General features: G+C 49.6%; 3 protein-coding genes across 3 annotated transcripts; 2 read left to right on the top strand and 1 right to left on the bottom strand.

The window, feature by feature from the left end:
- Nucleotides 1-2834: 2834 nt before the first annotated feature.
- On the top strand, nucleotides 2835-8772 carry pkhB (putative sensor histidine kinase/response regulator; the record flags this gene model as incomplete). Its single annotated transcript, XM_043288491.1, has 3 exons — nucleotides 2835-8231; nucleotides 8292-8405; nucleotides 8470-8772. The coding sequence occupies 3 exons, from the start codon at nucleotides 2835-2837 to the stop codon at nucleotides 8770-8772; spliced, it is 5814 nt and encodes a 1937-aa protein (XP_043144426.1).
- A 4742-nt stretch (nucleotides 8773-13514) lies between these two features.
- On the top strand, nucleotides 13515-14343 carry Aud_003540 (KxDL motif-containing protein; the record flags this gene model as incomplete). Its single annotated transcript, XM_043288490.1, has 3 exons — nucleotides 13515-13819; nucleotides 13895-14047; nucleotides 14259-14343. 3 exons carry the CDS (start codon nucleotides 13515-13517, stop codon nucleotides 14341-14343), a joined length of 543 nt encoding a protein of 180 aa, XP_043144425.1.
- Nucleotides 14344-16145: 1802 nt separating this feature from the next.
- On the bottom strand, nucleotides 16146-18794 carry Aud_003539 (AAA family ATPase SEC18; the record flags this gene model as incomplete). The annotated part of the gene is made up of 3 exons (XM_043288489.1): nucleotides 16146-18017; nucleotides 18069-18381; nucleotides 18436-18794. The coding sequence occupies 3 exons, from the start codon at nucleotides 18792-18794 to the stop codon at nucleotides 16146-16148; spliced, it is 2544 nt and encodes an 847-aa protein (XP_043144424.1).
- Between the last annotated feature and the right edge of the window lie 272 nt (nucleotides 18795-19066).

Genomic DNA, 19066 nt, shown 5'->3' with positions numbered 1-19066 from the left:
AATGACGACACGGTTTAGAGCAAGGCTGACATCTGATACACACTTACCCTTTAAGCAGCCTCGCCAGCTTCGGATGAAACCGTGGAGAAGAATAAAATACATCCTCAAACATCGTGTCCCATTAATGATACCTTTCAGTTTATAACGAGTCTGGGGTTTATTCCAGTTCCATCAATCAGTTTAAGGTGAAGTCAGATGTGGCAAACCAGCCGCCGCCTGACCACGCGACAGCTCTTTACCTAAGATAAAGGCAGTAGTCGGTTAGTAGTATCAATAACGGTGATCGGTGAGGCAAGGTAGTGGAGAGTTGAGTTTCGTGTCTTGAAATGGCTGTATATCATAACCATGCGTCATTGGTAGCCGATAACCTGAAGCCGTACCGCGCGCGACGCATACTACTTCTGAGTGGACGGAATACCCTTCTCTATACCTGGGTAGATACTGACATCTTTGGCATCAGGGGAATGTTGATCAACTTGGGAGCCATCAGCTTCTTAGAGTTTTTACTTAAGTGGACAAGTGGATAACTAGGCAGTATTGTCACTTGCTGGATTCCGTTCTGTCTAGTACTCCACTTCGCCAATCACCCATAGATAATCCAACTTGCAGGGTTGAAGTTGAGTATGACCAAGGCAACACTAGCGCACAGGACTAGCTAATTCACGAATAACTAGTCAGGGGCCGCACGATGTCGATATCGCAGGGATAGGAAGAATTAGACAGACAGAATACCATCTCACTTACTTTATTATGGTCTCTACTAAGGCGCGCGACACTCTCCGTTCGAATTGCATTCTGAAGTCAACCCCACTACGTAGATAGTACTAAGGGCAAGTCACCACGGATCGGCGCTTTAAGAAGATATCCATGGAACCAGGAACTGGCCCATTGTATGACGCACCCCATAGACTACCTTATACCTAATTACCTCATCCTCAATCCCGGCCCTTCATGTATAAGATTTTGAGGAACAGGGCGTTTCTAGGCGCGACATAGGAGAAGGTCAATGACAAGAGAGAAATATTTATTCGATGTGTTTACTTTGTGAGGTGGCAGATGTGTCCTTATCCTCATCCTTTTTGTCGAGTAGTTCAGATGACATACGCTACTTCTGATGAGTGATCATCTTTTTCTTTAAGAATCCAAACTCCCTGTGACGAAATAGTTCTGGCCACTCTAAGTACAGTCTTGATGGTTCTCTGTACCAGCCACCCTTCTACAGGTACCGTACACCGGTACATAGGTAGCACTTCGAGTCAGAGAAGAACAAAATGATCCACAGATAATATGGTACTTACCCCATATGTTTTTATACTTGTCGCAATTTCCTTGCCCTTATTTTTTCAACTCTCACTACTCTATTCCAAAAGTCACAGAACTGTCTACCTGCCACATAGTTATCCAAGGTATGGAGTAGTTCACAGTACTCTAGTCGTACTCCGCAGCCCCATCAGCATCCTGGCTCCGTATCCACCTCCACCCAAGCCCTGTCCTACCAGTTACTGGTTACCTACCATTTAGGTACCAGAACCAGAACCAGAATCAGCCCCAGTTCCATCCTCAGCAATAGCACTAGCATCATCACCATCATCACAACCACCACCAAGCTCAGCGGACAATCCTACTTCCCTTCCGGCTGCCATTATTCTGTGTTCACCGGCCTTTGCTCCACCCTCTTTGTTGCTCTTCCTCTCCTCTTCCCTTCCGTTCCCTTCATCCTCCTATCTAGACTGGGTACTTCTCTCCCACCTTACAGCTTCAGAACCTGTTGTCAAATTCTGCAAACTCTTTTTTCTTTGAGTCTCATATAGACTATTGTTCTTGTCTCTTGTCAAAGTCTCATACCTGGACGGTCACCAGTGTCATTCCGTTCTTCCCTTCTGGGTCCAGGAAACTTTTCAGGTTCCCGCGGTCTGGTCACTGGTTTAGCCCCCCCCCAAGGGCACGCATACGTCATAGGCTCGGGTCCTTCCTCAAACCCCCCGGAGACGGATCAATTCCATCCAGCCTTACCTCAAACCGACGATCTCTAACCGTCTACCTACCTACTACCTCTATGGTTCTATGATATTATCTACTGTCCATACAGAAGTGACAGTACTACAGGTCAAAAATAATATTAATAATAATCATAATAACAAGACAGAACTTTGCTAGCTCTGCCAAGTGCCTTCAGTGTGCTCTACTGTGCAATCCTACACTTCTACAGGTCAGTACCTACATTTGACTCTCTTGTTGTGATTATTTTTATTTTCCTTTGTCATCATGCTTAGGGTACTCTTGCCTATCCACTTTGCTTTGATCTAATTCTGATCATAATTTTCTCCCCTGCCTCCTGCGACTTGGAGGATCACCCTCACCACCACCACCGACCCTACTGCCTATGCTGATTATACACTGTACACCGCTTTAACCCACCCTCTGAGCACTTGCCTTTCCTACCCATCTTTTTTCCGCTCAGTTTTCCTCCCATCGTCTGTCCTCTCTTACGTCCTCGGACTATAATCGACCATTATTTATTTATTGTCTTTCTTTTCTTTTTTTTTTTTTTTTTTATATTTAGCTCACCTACAGGTACAGCAGGCCTGTCCAAATTTATCCTATGTCGATATAATTCTTTGAATCACCTGATTCCATCCAGAGTTACCCTACTTGACTCTTCCGTTCGCGCGCTTGCCTTCCCGTTTGCAACAGCACTACGAACTGCCAACCGTTTCATATACCCTGCGATCGCGGACCTGTCCGTCCGAGAGATGAGTGCCACATTTGCCTCCTGTGGAGTCGGATTCGCCCAGGAGAATTGAGTGTCTGTCCGGCGGTGGAGGGAGTTTAGCATGGGGGAAGTCCAAAGCATGAGGGCATCTCCGCTTCCATCACCGGCCGAGGCTCCTTCGCCTATTACCGCACCACATCCTGATCCCTCTTATTCGGTTTCGAGTCTTGCTCATGGCGGAGGTGGCTATACTGGGGAAGGAGTCACGGCGATAGATGGCTTCGCGCACAAATCCCACTCTCGCTCACCTCCGGGGTCGCATGAAGAGACTGCAAAAGCAGACAGTATATTATCGTCCGCTATAAAAGCTCACGCCAATCAGGAGAAGGGCTCTCACGAAGATGGTCGAACCTCTCAGACACTCAAGGAACTTCGGAGACAAATGGAAGAATTGCTTGTTTACCAACAGTTGCAACAATCGCAGAATTCCAATTCGACAGATCATAGGGAGCCGACTTCCATGACCTCTGCACCGCACGAATCAAGCAAGAAACGGCGCCTATCAAACCTCTCACCCCCAGAATTCTCCCTTTCGTCTGCGGGAGCAGTACCTTCTACTTCCCATTCAGATTCGACCGGATCTGGCGACACCGTTAAAGCTTTCGATTTAGAGGATGATGCTGCCAACCCTATTGGTCAGACACCGTCGTATCCCTTCCCGAAGATACATATGCAGGAGACGACGAAACAGCCGCAAAATCATACATCTCGTACTGGTCCCTTCAAGTTGACGCTGCCGGCTGAAAAGGTGAAGATTCACATGACACCCTCACAACCTAAAGACGAGCGGAGGTCGGCCACGGTCAAAGCAGCGGTGGCGTCACAGAGCGCATTCCTCCCCTCAGACTACAAACCTGTACCCGACGACCCGTCATACCCCGCCCCGAACCTTTATGATATTACATTGCAACTCAATGCTGATCCTGGGCTTGAGGGTTGGTGGGCAAATGTTGTCGATATCTTGAAAACTCTCTATGGCGCTGATCGAGTGTCGCTCGCTGTACCGGGTGACACGACAGATCTTGAAAACGTTCCTTGGGGCCAGAAGGCGGTTTACAATCCTGATTCGACATGTGACTTGGAGCAGAGTGAGGACACAGCACCGGCTCATAGCTCTTCTCACAAAGAACCTGGGGATGTTGCAAGCATAAAGAAGGAAGCCTCCGGGAATGGCAAAATTGCGCCCGCGACTGTTCCTTCGACTCTCCCAAAGCGACCATCACTCCTATCCAGACACTCGTTTGCAGGCTTCAGTAAGGACAGGGCGATCTCTACTGGATACGAGCCAAGTAGTAGACTTCAATATGTTCAGACACCGAAGGAAGCTGCAGCTCTGGATAACAAACATCCACGTCGAATTGAGATGCCGGCCGTCGCCGAACATGAATCTGTTTCTGAGCGAGGAAAAGTCGCAACTGATGTGCATTGTTGCGACCCTTTGAATCCTGCTCAATGTAACTATCGGCGGGCTGTTTTCCCTATACCTAGGCCTTTGGAGGTGGAAGCCGATCCTCTCATCAAGCGAACAGGGGTTGTGAAACTTTTTGGGCGCACCAAACCTGTTGTACTAACCCGAGAGTACTCAGAAAACCCAGCCGCTGCATCCAAAACGCCTCATGACCAAGTCGCTCAAACTCCGGAAGACCGGGTCCAAGTTACTCCTACAACAGGACCTCCTAGGTCGCCTCAGCCAAATTTGCTCTATGCCCGCGGCAGATCGGCTTCCAACGTCAGTGGTTCCGATCCTTATCCGCAAACCGTTCCATTGATGCAAGTATACGACGAATACGAACAAGTTCCACCGTCCCCTTGGTCACAATCCCCTGCGCCTTCTCCTGCACCCCGTACGCACGCAGATCAAAACCCTTTCTTTACCAGCCACACCGTCGACGAAAGCGCATTTGCACAGCACCCTCCCCCTCATGACTACTCAAATACAGAACCCTTAGAAGCAATAGGGGTGGACCTGGCCAAGTCGGTGGTTCATATCCCGCTTCTGCATGCCGGACGCTCCAAGGAGACGTCGCCGTCTACTCTGAGGTTCCCCGTTGCAATCATCTCTTTATTATCGCCAATCATGCCCTATCCTTCGAATCTCAGGCAGTCATTGGCACATCTCATGCCCCACCTCACGGCTTCTTTCGGTCTCGCGCAACAGTATAGCCAGCTTGAGCGGCAACTTACTTCGCGCATGCACATTCCTCGCTACGGTCATATCCTCGGTCTAGGTGGAACATTTTCCGATGAAAGCAGTGAGCTGGAGCTTGTTGCTGGACTCAGTGGACACGTCAATTACGCATTTGCAGATGACGTCTCTCTATCCGCCCGCGCTAGCCTTTCCAGTCCCGGAGAAGCATCAAACTCGACAAAGTTCAGTCCTTCAATATCTAATCTTGGAACTCCGGCACTCGACCTTGCAAATTCCGGGGCTCTCAATTCCGGTGAGTCGCCCGGGCCTGCTGCCAGAGGTAACAGCGAAGCGGTGGATAGTTATTTCAACGTTCACCCGTCTAAGAGCTTCCGAGGTGCCATCAATCAACACCGGAATAAAGTCTCCAAATCGAAGAAACTGGCTGCGTCCACGCCCACTTCCCCTGGCAGGATATGGGGAAACCGCTCTGTAGATGAAGAGTTGTCGGCGCAGGACGCCAACATCATGATGGCCTCCCCATTACAGGATTCTAAGGTACCACCTGTCATATCGCCGACGCAGGGATCCAACCGTCACCCTTCCACGAACTCTATCTATTCGCAGTTGCAAAGGGAGATTCCGCGCCCCTTTTCTGATACAGTAGCACAACTCATGCTGAATTCAGTCCCTCTTCACCTCTTCCTTGCCAAGCCTCAAAGCGGAGAGGTCATTTGGACTAATTCCAAGTTCGATGCCTACAGGAGAAGTCAGCCCCAAGAACAGAAGTCGAGGGAACCGTGGCAAAATATACATCCTGACGAGCGCGATCACATCTCGCAAGAATGGGCAAACGCTCTACGCACTGGTTCACAGTTCACAGAACGTGTGCGTGTCAAGCGATTCAACGATGATTCTGCGTTCCGTTGGTTTATATTCCGAGCCAATCCCCTGCTGTCTTCTACAGGCGAGGTGCTGTATTGGATTGGGTCTTTCCTTGACATACATGAGCAGCATGTTGCAGAGCTGAAAGCCGCCCAAGAGCGGCAGAAGTTCGCGATCGATGCTAAGTATCGAGCATTCTCCAATTCGATCCCGCAAGTCGTGTTCGAAGCAACTGAACATCGGGGCCTTATCTTTGTGAATGAGCAGTGGCATCTCTACACGGGCCAGAAACTTGACGAGGCTCTTAACTTCGGCTTCGCAAAGCATGTGCATCCTGACGATTTGGAGAAATGCGGCCCGCTCTCCGCGTACGTTGCAGATTTGCAAAATAAAGCGCCTGCCGACTCTACTGGGAAGGAGGATTTTGCTGGAAAAGAGAAAGCAGGATCCACGGGGCGACAGTTCATCCAAGGGGTCACGCCTGCATTGGCTGAACTCGTCAGGCTTGGGATCGCTTCCGTCCAGAAGGACGAGAATGGGCGAGTGTTCTATTCGACAGAGATGCGCCTTCGTTCTAAAGGTGGCGACTACAGGTGGCATCTTGTGCGCCTGGTTCGAGTTGAGACAAGCAGTTTTGGCAGCGGAGAAGCCTCCTGGTATGGCACTTGCACCGATATCAACGACCGCAAAAATCTGGAGAGGGAACTCAACAAGGCAATGCAACAACTGAACAATCAGATGGAGTCGAAAACGAAATTCTTCAGCAATATGTCACATGAGATCCGAACTCCGCTCAATGGAATTCTTGGCACCATTCCATTCATTCTTGATACGCAGCTTGACACTGACCAAAGGCGAATGCTCGATACCATCCAAAACAGTTCGACTAACTTGCGCGAGCTGGTGGACAATATCCTCGATGTATCCCGGGTTGAGGCTGGAAAGATGTCCTTGGTCAACTCCTGGTTCCATGTCCGGTCTGTGGTTGAGGATGTGATAGATACCATTTCTTCTAGAGCTCTCGACAAGGGACTCGAGCTCAATTACTTGATGGATGTGGATGTGCCACCTATGGTAATTGGCGATAGGTTCCGCATCCGGCAGGTCCTCATCAACCTCGTTGGCAACGCGGTGAAGTTTACCGCTCAAGGAGAGGTGCACATCAGCTGTAGTATCTATCGGGATGCTTCGGTGCTTTTGAAGGAGACGGAGTTGTTGTTGAATTTCGATGTTGTCGACACCGGGAAGGGATTCAGCGCCAGGGACGCCGAGCGCTTGATGCAGCGGTTCAGCCAACTAGGAGAAAATGCCTCTCAGCAAAACGCAGGTAGTGGACTGGGGCTATTCTTATCCAAGCAGCTGGTCGAAATGCACGGGGGACGATTAACTCCCAGTAGCAAAGAGGGACAGGGTGCTACATTCTCGTTCTTCGTCAAGGTCGATGCGCCGCCGCCTCCTTCACCGGATAGTCCTCGTCTAGTTCGACAGTCTTCGAGCACGTCCGAGCTCGGAACGCAGTCAAAACCCGAGTCGTTGCAGAGACTGCTCTTCTCTAGAGAATCTCCCGACTCCAGGGGATTAGATCCAGCTGATCTGTCTCCCGCCCTTGAATCACCCCTCTCTCAGCCATCCAGTAGCTTCGACCCCTCCGTGCGTTTTGCATTCAACAACTTTTCCGAGCGCTCGTCAATGTCGTCGGCTATACCGACCCCAGAGATCCATAGCACAGACCCACTGCCAAAAATTGAGTCTGCTAGTCATCCCAATCAGTCAGATGACAACCAGAAACGAGGGATAGCACCGACTTCCTCCAGCCAGGATGCTTCACGCTCCCCATATCGGCCCTCGGCGTCAGGGTTACAACCCCCGGCTAGGACATGCCAGGTCTCCGATACTCCTCGAAGCCTCTACTCCATCGTCATCCTGTGCCCATTCGACCACGCCCGCAAAGCCATCAAACAGCACATCGAGCAGGTGGTCCCCCATGATATTCCATTCTCGATCGCATCCATGCCTGATGTGGAAGACTGGAGGGACTCAATGAATGATGGTGCCGCATCTCAGCCGACTCACTTGGTCCTTAACCTACCAAGCGTTGAGGAAGTGTTGGATATGATATCGTATGTCGCGGACTGTGATCAGGCCACTGCTCCCGCGCTTGTCATTATTTCCGACCTCGTCCAGAAACGTCAGATCAATTCGAGGTTGAAGGATCTGTCCTCGAGCGGAAAGCGCGTATTTACCGTTCCCAAACCGGTCAAGCCCTCGGCGTTTTCGGCTATATTTGACCCCGACAACCAGCGCGATCTGAGCAAAGATAGGAATCAAGACATGGCCCGAGAGATCAACAATAATTTCAAGACCATGTCGAAGATGGTGAAGGAGGTCATCGGGAATAAAGGGTATCGGATATTACTGGTTGAGGATGATGAAACGAATCGCATGGTATGTTGCTATGCATGGCTTGCCTATCCCTCATCTACAGAATGGCTGACAAGATTCTAGGTCATGCTGAAGTATCTTGACAAGATCAAGGTCATGGCCGAGACTGCAACCAACGGGCAAGAATGCACAGAGCTAGTGTTCTCCAAGGAACCGGGTTACTATTCTCTGATCATTGTAAGTAGAGGAATCCATTGACTCGCCTGTCATATGATCCGCATCTGACACCTTACCTTGCCAGTGTGATATCCAAATGCCGGTCAAGAATGGCTACGAAACATGTCGTGAGATTCGCAAATGGGAATTGAAGAATCACTATCCCCAGATTCCTATTATGGCTCTCTCCGCCAATGCGATGACCGATCAAATCGAGAATGCTGCCCGTGCTGGCTTTAACGATTATGTGACGAAACCTATCAAACACAACGAACTAGGAAAGATGATGATGGGACTTCTCGCTCCTGATCGCCCTTTACTTCTTCTTCGCGATCGTCTAAAACCTGATCACGACGGTCATTTGTCCGATGCATCGCACTCTCAGTGAGCAGCTGTCGTCCGGAATTTAGGTCTCGACCTGCTGAGACGTGCTCGTTTCCCTGCGAGACTACGATTCCAATTTTTAATCTTCATGTAACGGGATGCTATTGCCCGTACGACTTGGGTTCAGTTGCTTTTATCTATTATTTTGGTCTGGGTTGAGGGTATGCAATGGCAAGAAAGCCATCGGTCGGAAAGGCGCTTTGGAGAATTTGTTTTCAAATATTTCATCCATGTCTCCTCTCCCGTCCCCGCATCTGTGGATTGCCATTTTGCATTTGCATTCGGCTGCGCGTCCAATTTGATACCTTTTCAGCATCATGGTGCCGAGGAATCAGGCTCATTGTTCTTGAGACCATTCGAGCTTGTGCACGGCGTCATTTCTCGAATTTGTACTGGCGAAAATTCCCTATTGTTTCAGCTGCTCAGCCTTCATTCTGCGCGGTTTGCTTTTAGATACCACTTTACATACGCTTTTGTTTTTGCCTCCAGGGATTCATTGTATGTGCAAATGGTTGAGAATCGAAATCCCTTCACTCTTGTTCTATTACTACTTTCTGAATAGACAAATTTGTATAGTGATATACCCAATTGGCTACTTATCTTTCACCTGTCCCTTTTCATTTCCTTGAAGAAGCCGTATGAGTTCGCAGTACGGCCTATCGGTGGGTATCTGTTCGAGGTACCTGTTTACTCGAAGAGAACCTGCGTCCGATGCCTACGCTACCTGTATCCGATCTGTGACAGAATTATCAAATGATAAAGTTGCTTTTCCCTTTCCTTCAGAAACCAGGATCAGATGGCAGGCATATCCCTACGACAGGGTGACATCAGGGCCTCCCTTTGTGACTCGCACTGTCGTGGAATAGTCCAACCGAAACCTCTCATGCCGGCTTTACTGCGTCACCCCTGCAAGTCGGGCTCAGCCTGTGGTACTGGACAATGTTCGATAGTCAGATGGACACAACCATCCATCCCATTCTGCCTTTCGGATTTTGAGTTCTGATCCCACAAAAATTGTAGACTGTTTCAGTTTCAGTTTCACTTTCGCGTCGGGGTTGAGAGGTCCTCGAATCGAAGACCGAGTCCGAATCCGCGGATATGTCAGATGTCCCGACACTCCTCCCTCCGATCTCACCATGTGGCCAAGGCAGGGGGCAGAGAAAAACTCCGATTGATGAAGTTGACGATGTCTGTGTAACTACTGGTTCAGGTGACGCGCAAGAGGAAGTGGGTGTTGCCTAGAAGCCGGAGACGTGTAAGCGGGATCAGAAGTCGATAGGGCAATGAAGGATGTTGTCATGATCCTTCCTTGTGTGCGTTCCGTTCTGCCTCCTTGCTTCTTCAGGACTTACCGGTGCCCTGCAGATGCAGATCTGGGATGTTCAGACTGACTGACCGATACCTTGTCTTGTCAGCTGAGTTCGGGATGACGTTTGTCCTACCAGTTCTGTACGCGATTCCAAACAGCTGTTCCAAAAGTGCCCGAAGCTCGTGGTTACTGATCACCTGTAGCTAACAGAAGGTTAGAACTGCAGGCGCGTACCGGTTGGCCATTCAGCGAAAATACTGATCCTGGTCAGAAGGCCATATTGAAGGTTATGTTCCATTTTTAGACCCTAGATCGCGGAGGTTGAGATCAAGTCTTCGCGGCTGTGAGAGCTTCCACACAATCGCGACGTGAACAGTAGCGCAAATGAGTCGCACATATGTTCTAGATAGCCAGTCCAAGCACAGAGTCCCGCCTGATTTAGTACAGCCGTTGTTGATCTCACATAAATAAACATGGCCTCGATTGAGTGTATTCTAGAAAGGACAGGAGGAAGGGGTATTATCATTGGCTTCTGTATCCATGATACCTAGTGCGTTGGAGTGCCGATTGGTTGAAGCTGTATCAGGTCTGCTTGTGGCGGTGAGAAAGCAAAGGCACGATAGGCGAGTTCGACCCAACCCCACATTCATCACTTCCAAGCTGCATATTGGGCGAGTAAGTCTATGATCTCTGAGTGGAACTGAAATTGCTTCGCAGGGTACAAGAACCCGTCTTGCTGGGAACGAAGCACCTTTCCTGCATGCTCCAGCCCGTAAGAACAGACGGCCTCCATCCAAGGACACAGACCTCGGCGAGAATATGAGGCCAATGCGAACGCAGCCCGTAAATGAATTATTATTTTCCCAGATTGACGGGAAACAATCCAATTGCCGTGTCAAACCGACAGCTCAGGTGAAGCTAGATAGGTCATGTTGAATGAAAATGGTCCGCCAGAGCCAACGAAAGTGCGGCTGGCCTCAGGAACGCTGAAGCCCCTTCTTTGAGTACCGTCTCCATCAGCACCTGGGATAAGGAATGTAGGACCAGGAGAAAATGGATAAAGGAAGAAAGCGAGAAAAATAGCCGGTACTAGGTACTGCTGATGATAAAAGTGTGTCATGTGTTGGGCCTCATCTGTGCACCTGCTATCCGGTCGGCCAAACTGTTGACTACCCGAGCAAACAGGATTATTAGTCCCTTCAGCATGGGGCTGCATTCATTTTTCAGGCATACACATCCTATTGTCCCAAAAAGATGAAGATCAGCCTAGCCAAAGACAGGAAGTATCAGGCATCTGCAGTAGGGCACCAAACTTGTAGAGTAATGACGATGAGCACATTACTATCAGAGCGAATGAAGGCCGGGCTTCACTTGGTGTTAATCCCGAGTGGCTTCGCTGTCGCCTTGTCCAAGCCAGCGATCCAGTCCAACATGGGAGCGATGCAATCAATTCGGCTGGTGTGTCAACTCAATGTTGTCACGTCAGCAGCGAAGGTATTTGGCAAAGTGGCACTGAGTCCTTTTGTATGGTATAAGAATTATGGCTGTTGTTTGATGGACCATCACCTTTCCTTCGAGAGCGTTCGATCGGATGGGTCTTCTCGCCCTGCTGCTGTCTGCGACCTGCATGTACTTTTCTTCCGTAGATGATTATTATTTCCTTCAGATCCACTTCCCACCATATGCAGTCGGGTTGATGGCGTTTAGGGCGCTTGTCACTGCCTGAATTCTTCTCTTTCAATGATGTGATGCTCATTTCACAGGTCATGATGGCACAGAGCCGCGGATAGGCGGATCGGTGGCTCATCACAGGATCCAGCTTTTCGAATAAACCTCCAGGCCCTTTTTTATCGAACTAAGAACAGGCGAATTTAACTTTGTTGGTTGCACGATCTTTGATGGAAAACCTCCGCAGCAGAAGTCACCCTAATTCCGGTTTGAAAGCGAGGCAAGGCAACCTTGGTTGCTTCGATAAGGCATCCCTGACAAATTATTTCCGCATTGTCGGCCTTTCGTCAATTCATGCAATGATGTCCAACGCTTATCATCATTGTTTTCCTTTCGAAATTTTCTGTTTTCCCCGTCAGCCGGTCTTCGCTTTTATCCTCACGTTAAAAGAGGATGACTTATGAGGCTAACTGACCAGCAAAGGCGAATCCATGAAAGAATGGAGACAACCAAAAACTCCCGAGCAAAAATAGCTGAGTGTCTCCAAGCACACTGGAGTTAGTTTCCACCCTTATACAAACACACCACTCCGTCATGAATACCAGCATTGTATCATTTGGGGTGGGCAATATATTTCCCACATATTGTCAATGAGTGCCATGGTAGCATCAGGGTTGAGTATTTCGTTTCTGCTGCTTCTCACAGTCTCGTAGTCATGCAACCCTCACCCTACTAGGGTCTCATCAGTCGACATCCATGTTGTTCTTCCAGCCACCCAGCCCCCTGATTTTGGTGCAATTTGAGACTCAATGACCGAGACAATGGGAAACGGACTAAGCGAGTACAATTTTTTTTTTCTCTTAAAGCGAAGAGAAGGACGGGGAAGAGATATCGAATGGGAGTAAGACGGTGCGGCAGGAAGGTGAAGGGGTAAAGAAAAAGGTAGGAAGAAATTAGTCGGAGCTTCCGCTGAGATCCACGGAAGTTGGCATCTTTATAACCTCAAGGCACTCTTCACCCAGGCCTGCACTCCGCTGCCTCCAATACATCCCAAGACACATGGCGGAAAAATGATTATCATAGAAATTCAAGGCCCGATTGTATCGTTGCCACAGACAAGCGGAAGGTGATCCGTATGGAGGAGTATTAAGAGGGCTGGGCCAGTCTCCGTGTATCGGAATCTCCTCTCTTGAGTTTCGTCTTTCCACCCTAAGCGGGGTCGTCTCGGGAACAAGAGCGAATTGGCGGCCAGAGATTGAGTAACAGGCGGAATTGGGAGGTTAGGATTGGGGGAAGAAGAAGAGTTGGAAGGTCGAAGGTTGAGGGGGACAAGGAGAAGAGATTCCGGAAAGGGACAAATGCCTAAAATCTCCAATCCAACATCACATCATCCTCGACCTCTCCCCACCCCCCTCCCCCCTTTCCCCTTTCTCCATGGGTAATGGACTTCCTCAATCGATCTTCCACCGGATGGACGACCTTCCGTCGAGGGCTATAAATACCCTCATCTTTTCTTTCATCATGCATCTTCCTCCTTCTTCCCTTTCCATTTCTTCCTCCCAGGTCCTGATCTTCAACCCAAGCTTTACTATACTTCTTCCTGGTCTCCGTCATATCACATCACTAGACATCTTCGCCCTCTGAGCAAGTCAAAGTTCTCCTTGTGCATTAAGTAACCTTTGTGCTCGCCTCCGTGCTCGACTCCTCGGTGTCCTGTGCTGCTCAACTTTCAGTCTACCCTTCCGTGTTGAGAGACCCATCATATCAGAATGGCTACTCGGCGTTACCAGCCTGCCGCTCTTCCCATCAATGTGCCGTCAAAAGCACCGGCTCCGGCCAGCCTCTTTCCAATCAGTCGGATCTCTGGATCACCCCCAGACATTTCTGACACTAGCACCACCACGGGAAGCCGTGTCTCTGGTTTCAGTTACGGTAGCGGTGCTCTCAGCGGCGACTATGAGTCAAGCTCGGCATCTTATTCGGGAATCGACGTCGTGGAAATCCTCAGTGATCGTATGCAGGATGTTTTCGACCCGACCCCGTTGGATCGAGGACTCGCAAAACAGGCGCAAACGTGAGTATGACTGGAAGTACAACACATTCGCGCGGCAGATTTGCATCATCGATGCTGACGTCGTTTATTAAACAGATCCGGCCAGCTCAACGCAAAGCAGCGAGAGCTTCTCGAATTGCAAGCCCTCGCTCAGCGCCGTCTCAAGGGCGTCCGCGCCAACTTTTCAGAGGGAATCAAGATTGCTCGAGAGACCAAGAGTGATCTTGAGTGGACTCAAAAACGTGTGAAGTGAGTTCCCAGCCCTTTTCTCCCTGTTGGCTCTTCCATGGGTTATGATCGTCGTCGGTTTCCGCTCCGCCAAAGCGGATTTCGATTCCCGCCGCGCTCCGCCGTTATGCCTATTCTTGGCACTGCTTGCATGTTCAGCAGCAAGATGCATTTCGCGAGATCAGTGTCTATGGTGATTTTTAGAGAATACTGACAGAAATGTCGTTCCTAGTGCGTTGAAATCCAAGGCGGAGAAGGCATATCCCAGTGAGTACCGGCGAGCAGCGAAGAAATACACCTTCGACGATGAGAACTAGCTGTCTATACGACGGCCTTTGTGCTTGGATAACTCGACTTTTGACGACAGTGACGACTTTTGGGTTCAAAATTGGACGGCTGGGTAGGAATGGGATCGGCGCGATTGCTTTCTCTTTTCAAATCTGGGAAATTCGTTGTCAATATGCGTTCTGGGAGGTATATATTCTCGTGGGCTTGACCACTCTGTTGTACATTCAATGTTTACCACATGAACAAACTTGTCATTGTGCGCTGACAGTTTCATCTGCCCCTTGATACCTTGATCCGCCGGCGGATGCTGGAGATTTCTGACGGCAACCGCAGTGACTGGGAATGCTCAGGTTCCGAGTTGACGAATAATCGAAACCACAATAGCCGACAGAAGATGACAGATGCAAGCTTCAGCCGTTTCTCTCCAGAGAGGACAGTCCGCACCGGAAGGAATGGACAGCCTTTAAGATCCGGCTATTTCAGTGCCCACAGGGTTGTCGCGCGCTGGTACACATTCCAGACGCCGTGCGGCTTTAATATCCAGGCAAAAAGGCAGAAGATATGACTGTGAAGAAATCACAGATCCATCATGCCTCCTTCCTGGCAATCCGTTTGGATAAAGATCATAGGATGCACCAGGGTGAACGCCCCCCTCTATTCCGCCGCCTCCACTTTCACTTCCGCCAGCGGACGACTTCGCACCGCCTTTTCTCCGCTCCGCCCTCCTTTTTCGGATCGTTCTCCTTGCCGCTTTTGCAGGAGGACGAGGCCGAGGACAAGGTGCAGCCCTAAGGCACACTAGGACACTTTGGGCATCAAATTACACCTGGGACGCTTTTGGAGAAGCGCATCAGACGCGTAGAGACAGTAATCATTGATTCGCTCCTTAGCCGTAGGCAGCGATCAGTGCCCGATGAAGTTCTAGACCTTGTTGATACTCCCGTAGTCAAACTCAGTCTTCCTAGGGTCTAGATGGAAAACGCGCGGTTTCCACCCACGTAGAAGCGCAGTCCATGGCTTCCTGTACGCGTCAGTCATAGCTCTGAGAATCACCTAATAGTCACGAAGGAAGAGCGATGTATCCAGAAGAGGAAACACGGTCAGATATCCGGGCGTGTCACTTGACCTGCAGTAGACATGTGAGGAGACTACCCCCAGACAATCAAAAAGGATGATGAGAACACCATGCAAGAGAGAGCATAAGAGCCTTAATTGGGTTTTGGGATCAATAGTCAACTAGACTACTAGAATGTGATGCGACTAGTCGATATGATGTGGATAGTGATAATGTGATTACCCCTGAACCAAGACAACCTGAAACAGGACGACCACTATGGCTCTTGCGACATAGTCACGAACAAGGAAGATCCTTTGAAGATATTGTTGAACGTCATGTGACAGGATTGAATAATTAATTATATCATGTACTATGTTCGCAGCTCAAGTTCAGGCTGTTGTTTCTGAAGTATTTGATGTGGATGTTACTGATCTGGAAAGCGTGTTATAATATTGGGCTCCGATGGCTCATGTACTATAGATAGTAGAAAACTGTAGTTTCTTAGTGCTATGCCGCTTGAAGAGCGCAGACTGGAATCTTCAGGACATCACTTCAATTAAGGCTTTCTTCGGGGTTTTCAGCTCGACCAGTGGACGTTTCTACGCGACGAAAGCATGGAAAAAACGGGAAACATCTATGTTGCACAATTCAGTGAGGCTCGATGAAAGATATATCATTCCGTACAGGTCGCCTCCCAGGGCCATGACAATCTTTACTATGTATAGAAGTGATTATGCTCGATATACAACAGCCAACGCATCAGAAAGCAAAGGTCTATTGGAAAGTTCGCTCTTCCTCAATCGCCCGGTTGATGACGCGGACAAAACGGCCCACCTTGTCAGGATCCTGCTTCGCTGTTTCAATACCCAAAAGCACTTTCTTAACGCCAACGCCGATAGTTCTATCTTCGGTGATGCCACCAACTTCTGCCAGAGCCTGCTCGATCTCGGAGGCATCAAATGCTCCGGACTGCTCCATGATATAACGCAGCTCATCATACGTCATCACGTTGGGAACCATGATATCCGAGTTGAACGAGTTATAGATGTCCAACTGCTTGAGCACAGCGCGCTCCGTTGTGGTGGCAAGGATCAGCAGCCGTCGGCCTTTGGTAGGCTGCTTTCTCAGGAAGACCATCAAGGTCTGAAGGATAGTGTTGCTGAAACGAGGACCAATAGGGACCCAGTCGATGATTCTCTCGATATTGTCAACGACAACGACACTCGTGCGACTCTTGTAAGCGTCATCGAAAATCTTGCTGATGTACTGGACTCTGGCCATTTCACTAAAGCCGACCATATCCTCAGGGCTAATCAGCTTGATGAAGGGGAAACCGGAATCAATCGCAATTCGAGCGGCTAGAGCAGTCTTCCCACTGGCGGTGGGACCATGCAACAGAACGGAAAAGAGGGGAGAGGATTCAGCATTGCTGACTTGCTTCACGAAAAGCTCTCCTTCTTTCAGGATTTCGTTAATTGTAGGGGAGTAATGGATGACGCCGTATTGGATACGGCTCGAGAGCTGTTCCTCTGACACGCCAAAAGCAGGTTGAACTTCCTCCAGCGCATGGTGGAAATCGGCTCTGTTGACCTTCATGTTTACGACATCCTCACTGATGCCGGCCATGGTACCGACTTTGACATGCCGGGTAAAAGCAAACGAAGACGCAGACTTGACAAGGCCAGCGATTTCAGCGCCGGAGAAGTTTTTAGTAAGGAGCGAGAGCTCAGCCAGGTCAACGTCTGGATCCATGACATTGTTCTCCCTCATCTTCTGGGTGTGGATCTTCAGAATCTGAGCTCGTCCGTTCTCATCTGGAAGAGAAATCTCCATGTGCACTTCAAGACGACCCGGCCGCAACAAAGCTTCGTCAATCATGTCCTTTCTGTTAGTCATACCGATCAGGAGGATATTGTTCAGCTGGTCGACACCGTCCAGCTTCGATAGCAGCTGATTGACCACACTGTCCCCAACGCCTGTGCCACCACCTGCTCCGCTACCACGCTGCTTACACACGGCATCCAGCTCGTCGAAGATAATGATATGAAGCCCACTCTCCTCGCCTTTTTCTTTATATTCCTTTTCTGCATCGGCAAACAGCTTTCGAATGTTCTCCTCCGACTGACCGACAAACTTGTTCAACACTTCAGGACCGTTGATGACCTTGGGCTCCCTCGCGTTCAGCATCTTCCCAATCTGCCGTGCGATCAAGGTCTTACCCGTTCCGGGGGGGCCGTAAAGCAGAATACCCTTCACGTGTTGGATACCAAGCTTTTCAACCAACCCGGGAGGGAAGATACGCGATGCAAACGCACGACGGAAAATTGTGCTGAACTCCGCGTCAAGTCCTCCAATCCCCATATCTTCGAACTTAAAGTCGGGTGTGATAATAGAGTTTGCTGCGGGGCGACGATTCGATGGCTTCAAATTGATGCCCGTGCGCGCATCCTTGAAGAAAGTAACCTGGGTGTGCCTTGTCAAGATCCCTCTCGCCGTGGGGTCCGTCTCAGTGCTTCCAGCAGCAGCCCCAGCTTTCTCCGATGTAAGATCGACCCGCTGAACGGTCTTGACAGTCAGGAGCAGCGGTATGCTCTTATGATCCATCAAAATCTTCTGACCCGGAGAGAAGATCTGGTTCTCAAAGTTCTAGAGAAAGTTAGTACTGTGCAAACGTCATCGATCCAATCGAGTACCTACCTTGATCACGGCGTTTGCCAACTCATCTTGGTCGTACGGAGTCTCGACCCTCTTTTTCCCAGCAAAGCCGACTTCAATATCTGTTGATCCGAGATAGGCTTGTCCGCCCTGACTAAACGGATCGAATATCTGGGCCTTGACTGAATCTGTGAAAGCAACGCCCGCCCATGTCCGCTGGGGATCCGACATGCTGATATGTCCAGGAGGGAAACCATCGAGAGGGCGAGCAGAGAAGACATAGAGATCGTTCACAAGGAGTAAAAGGTCAAGTCCGTCACGCGAAGGTGGGAAGTCCTGTGTTGAGACGGCAACACTGCTTGCTATTAGCTTGCAATTCCAGAATCCAACTTCACATGCAAAAACTTACAGGTTTCCAAACGTATACGAGTTGTCAGGGCTCTTCGCAGGTCGTAGCGTCCATACCTGGGCTGACGCACCGGGCGCCCTGTCTCCTACTGGGTTTCTTGGAGGTGTCTGCGAGTAACCTGGCCTGGGTGGCGGAGTTCCATAACCTCTTGAATGATTATACGCATCAGTCATCTGGACATCGTGGTCAAACTGATGCGGCAATTGTTCATACCCTGCGCCACTCATCGGCGGATGGCCAGTGTCATACCCATCTCTTCGTGGAAGTGGGGGACCTTGACCAGGACTCGCATTGCCTCGGGAAGAGGGGCGGCCTGAGAAGGGATTCGGTACAGACGGATAGTTGTTGCGATTGAACATGTTGGTTCTAATAGAGGTGGGACATTCGACAACGATTCAATTAGGCGATGGTCGCGAGACTGTTGTTGAGAGGCGCGGTGGACGATGAGACCCAAGTGGTATAGGAACAGGAGTAGCTGACTGAATCTTGCGGCGATCGTCAAGACAGCCGGTTTATGTGAGGAAGATATGTATGAGTGTTGTTAGAAAGCGGAAATGATATGTGTATTGAAGAGACTAATCAGGGAAAGAAACATGAGACTTGATCAAATTATGGAGAGAGACTACTTCGT

The sequence above is a fragment of the Aspergillus udagawae genome (genome assembly GCF_001078395.1).
Source record: "Aspergillus udagawae IFM 46973 DNA, scaffold_2, whole genome shotgun sequence".
Lineage (NCBI taxonomy): Eukaryota > Fungi > Ascomycota > Eurotiomycetes > Eurotiales > Aspergillaceae > Aspergillus > Aspergillus udagawae.
This window is presented reverse-complemented; position numbering and strand designations above follow the sequence as displayed.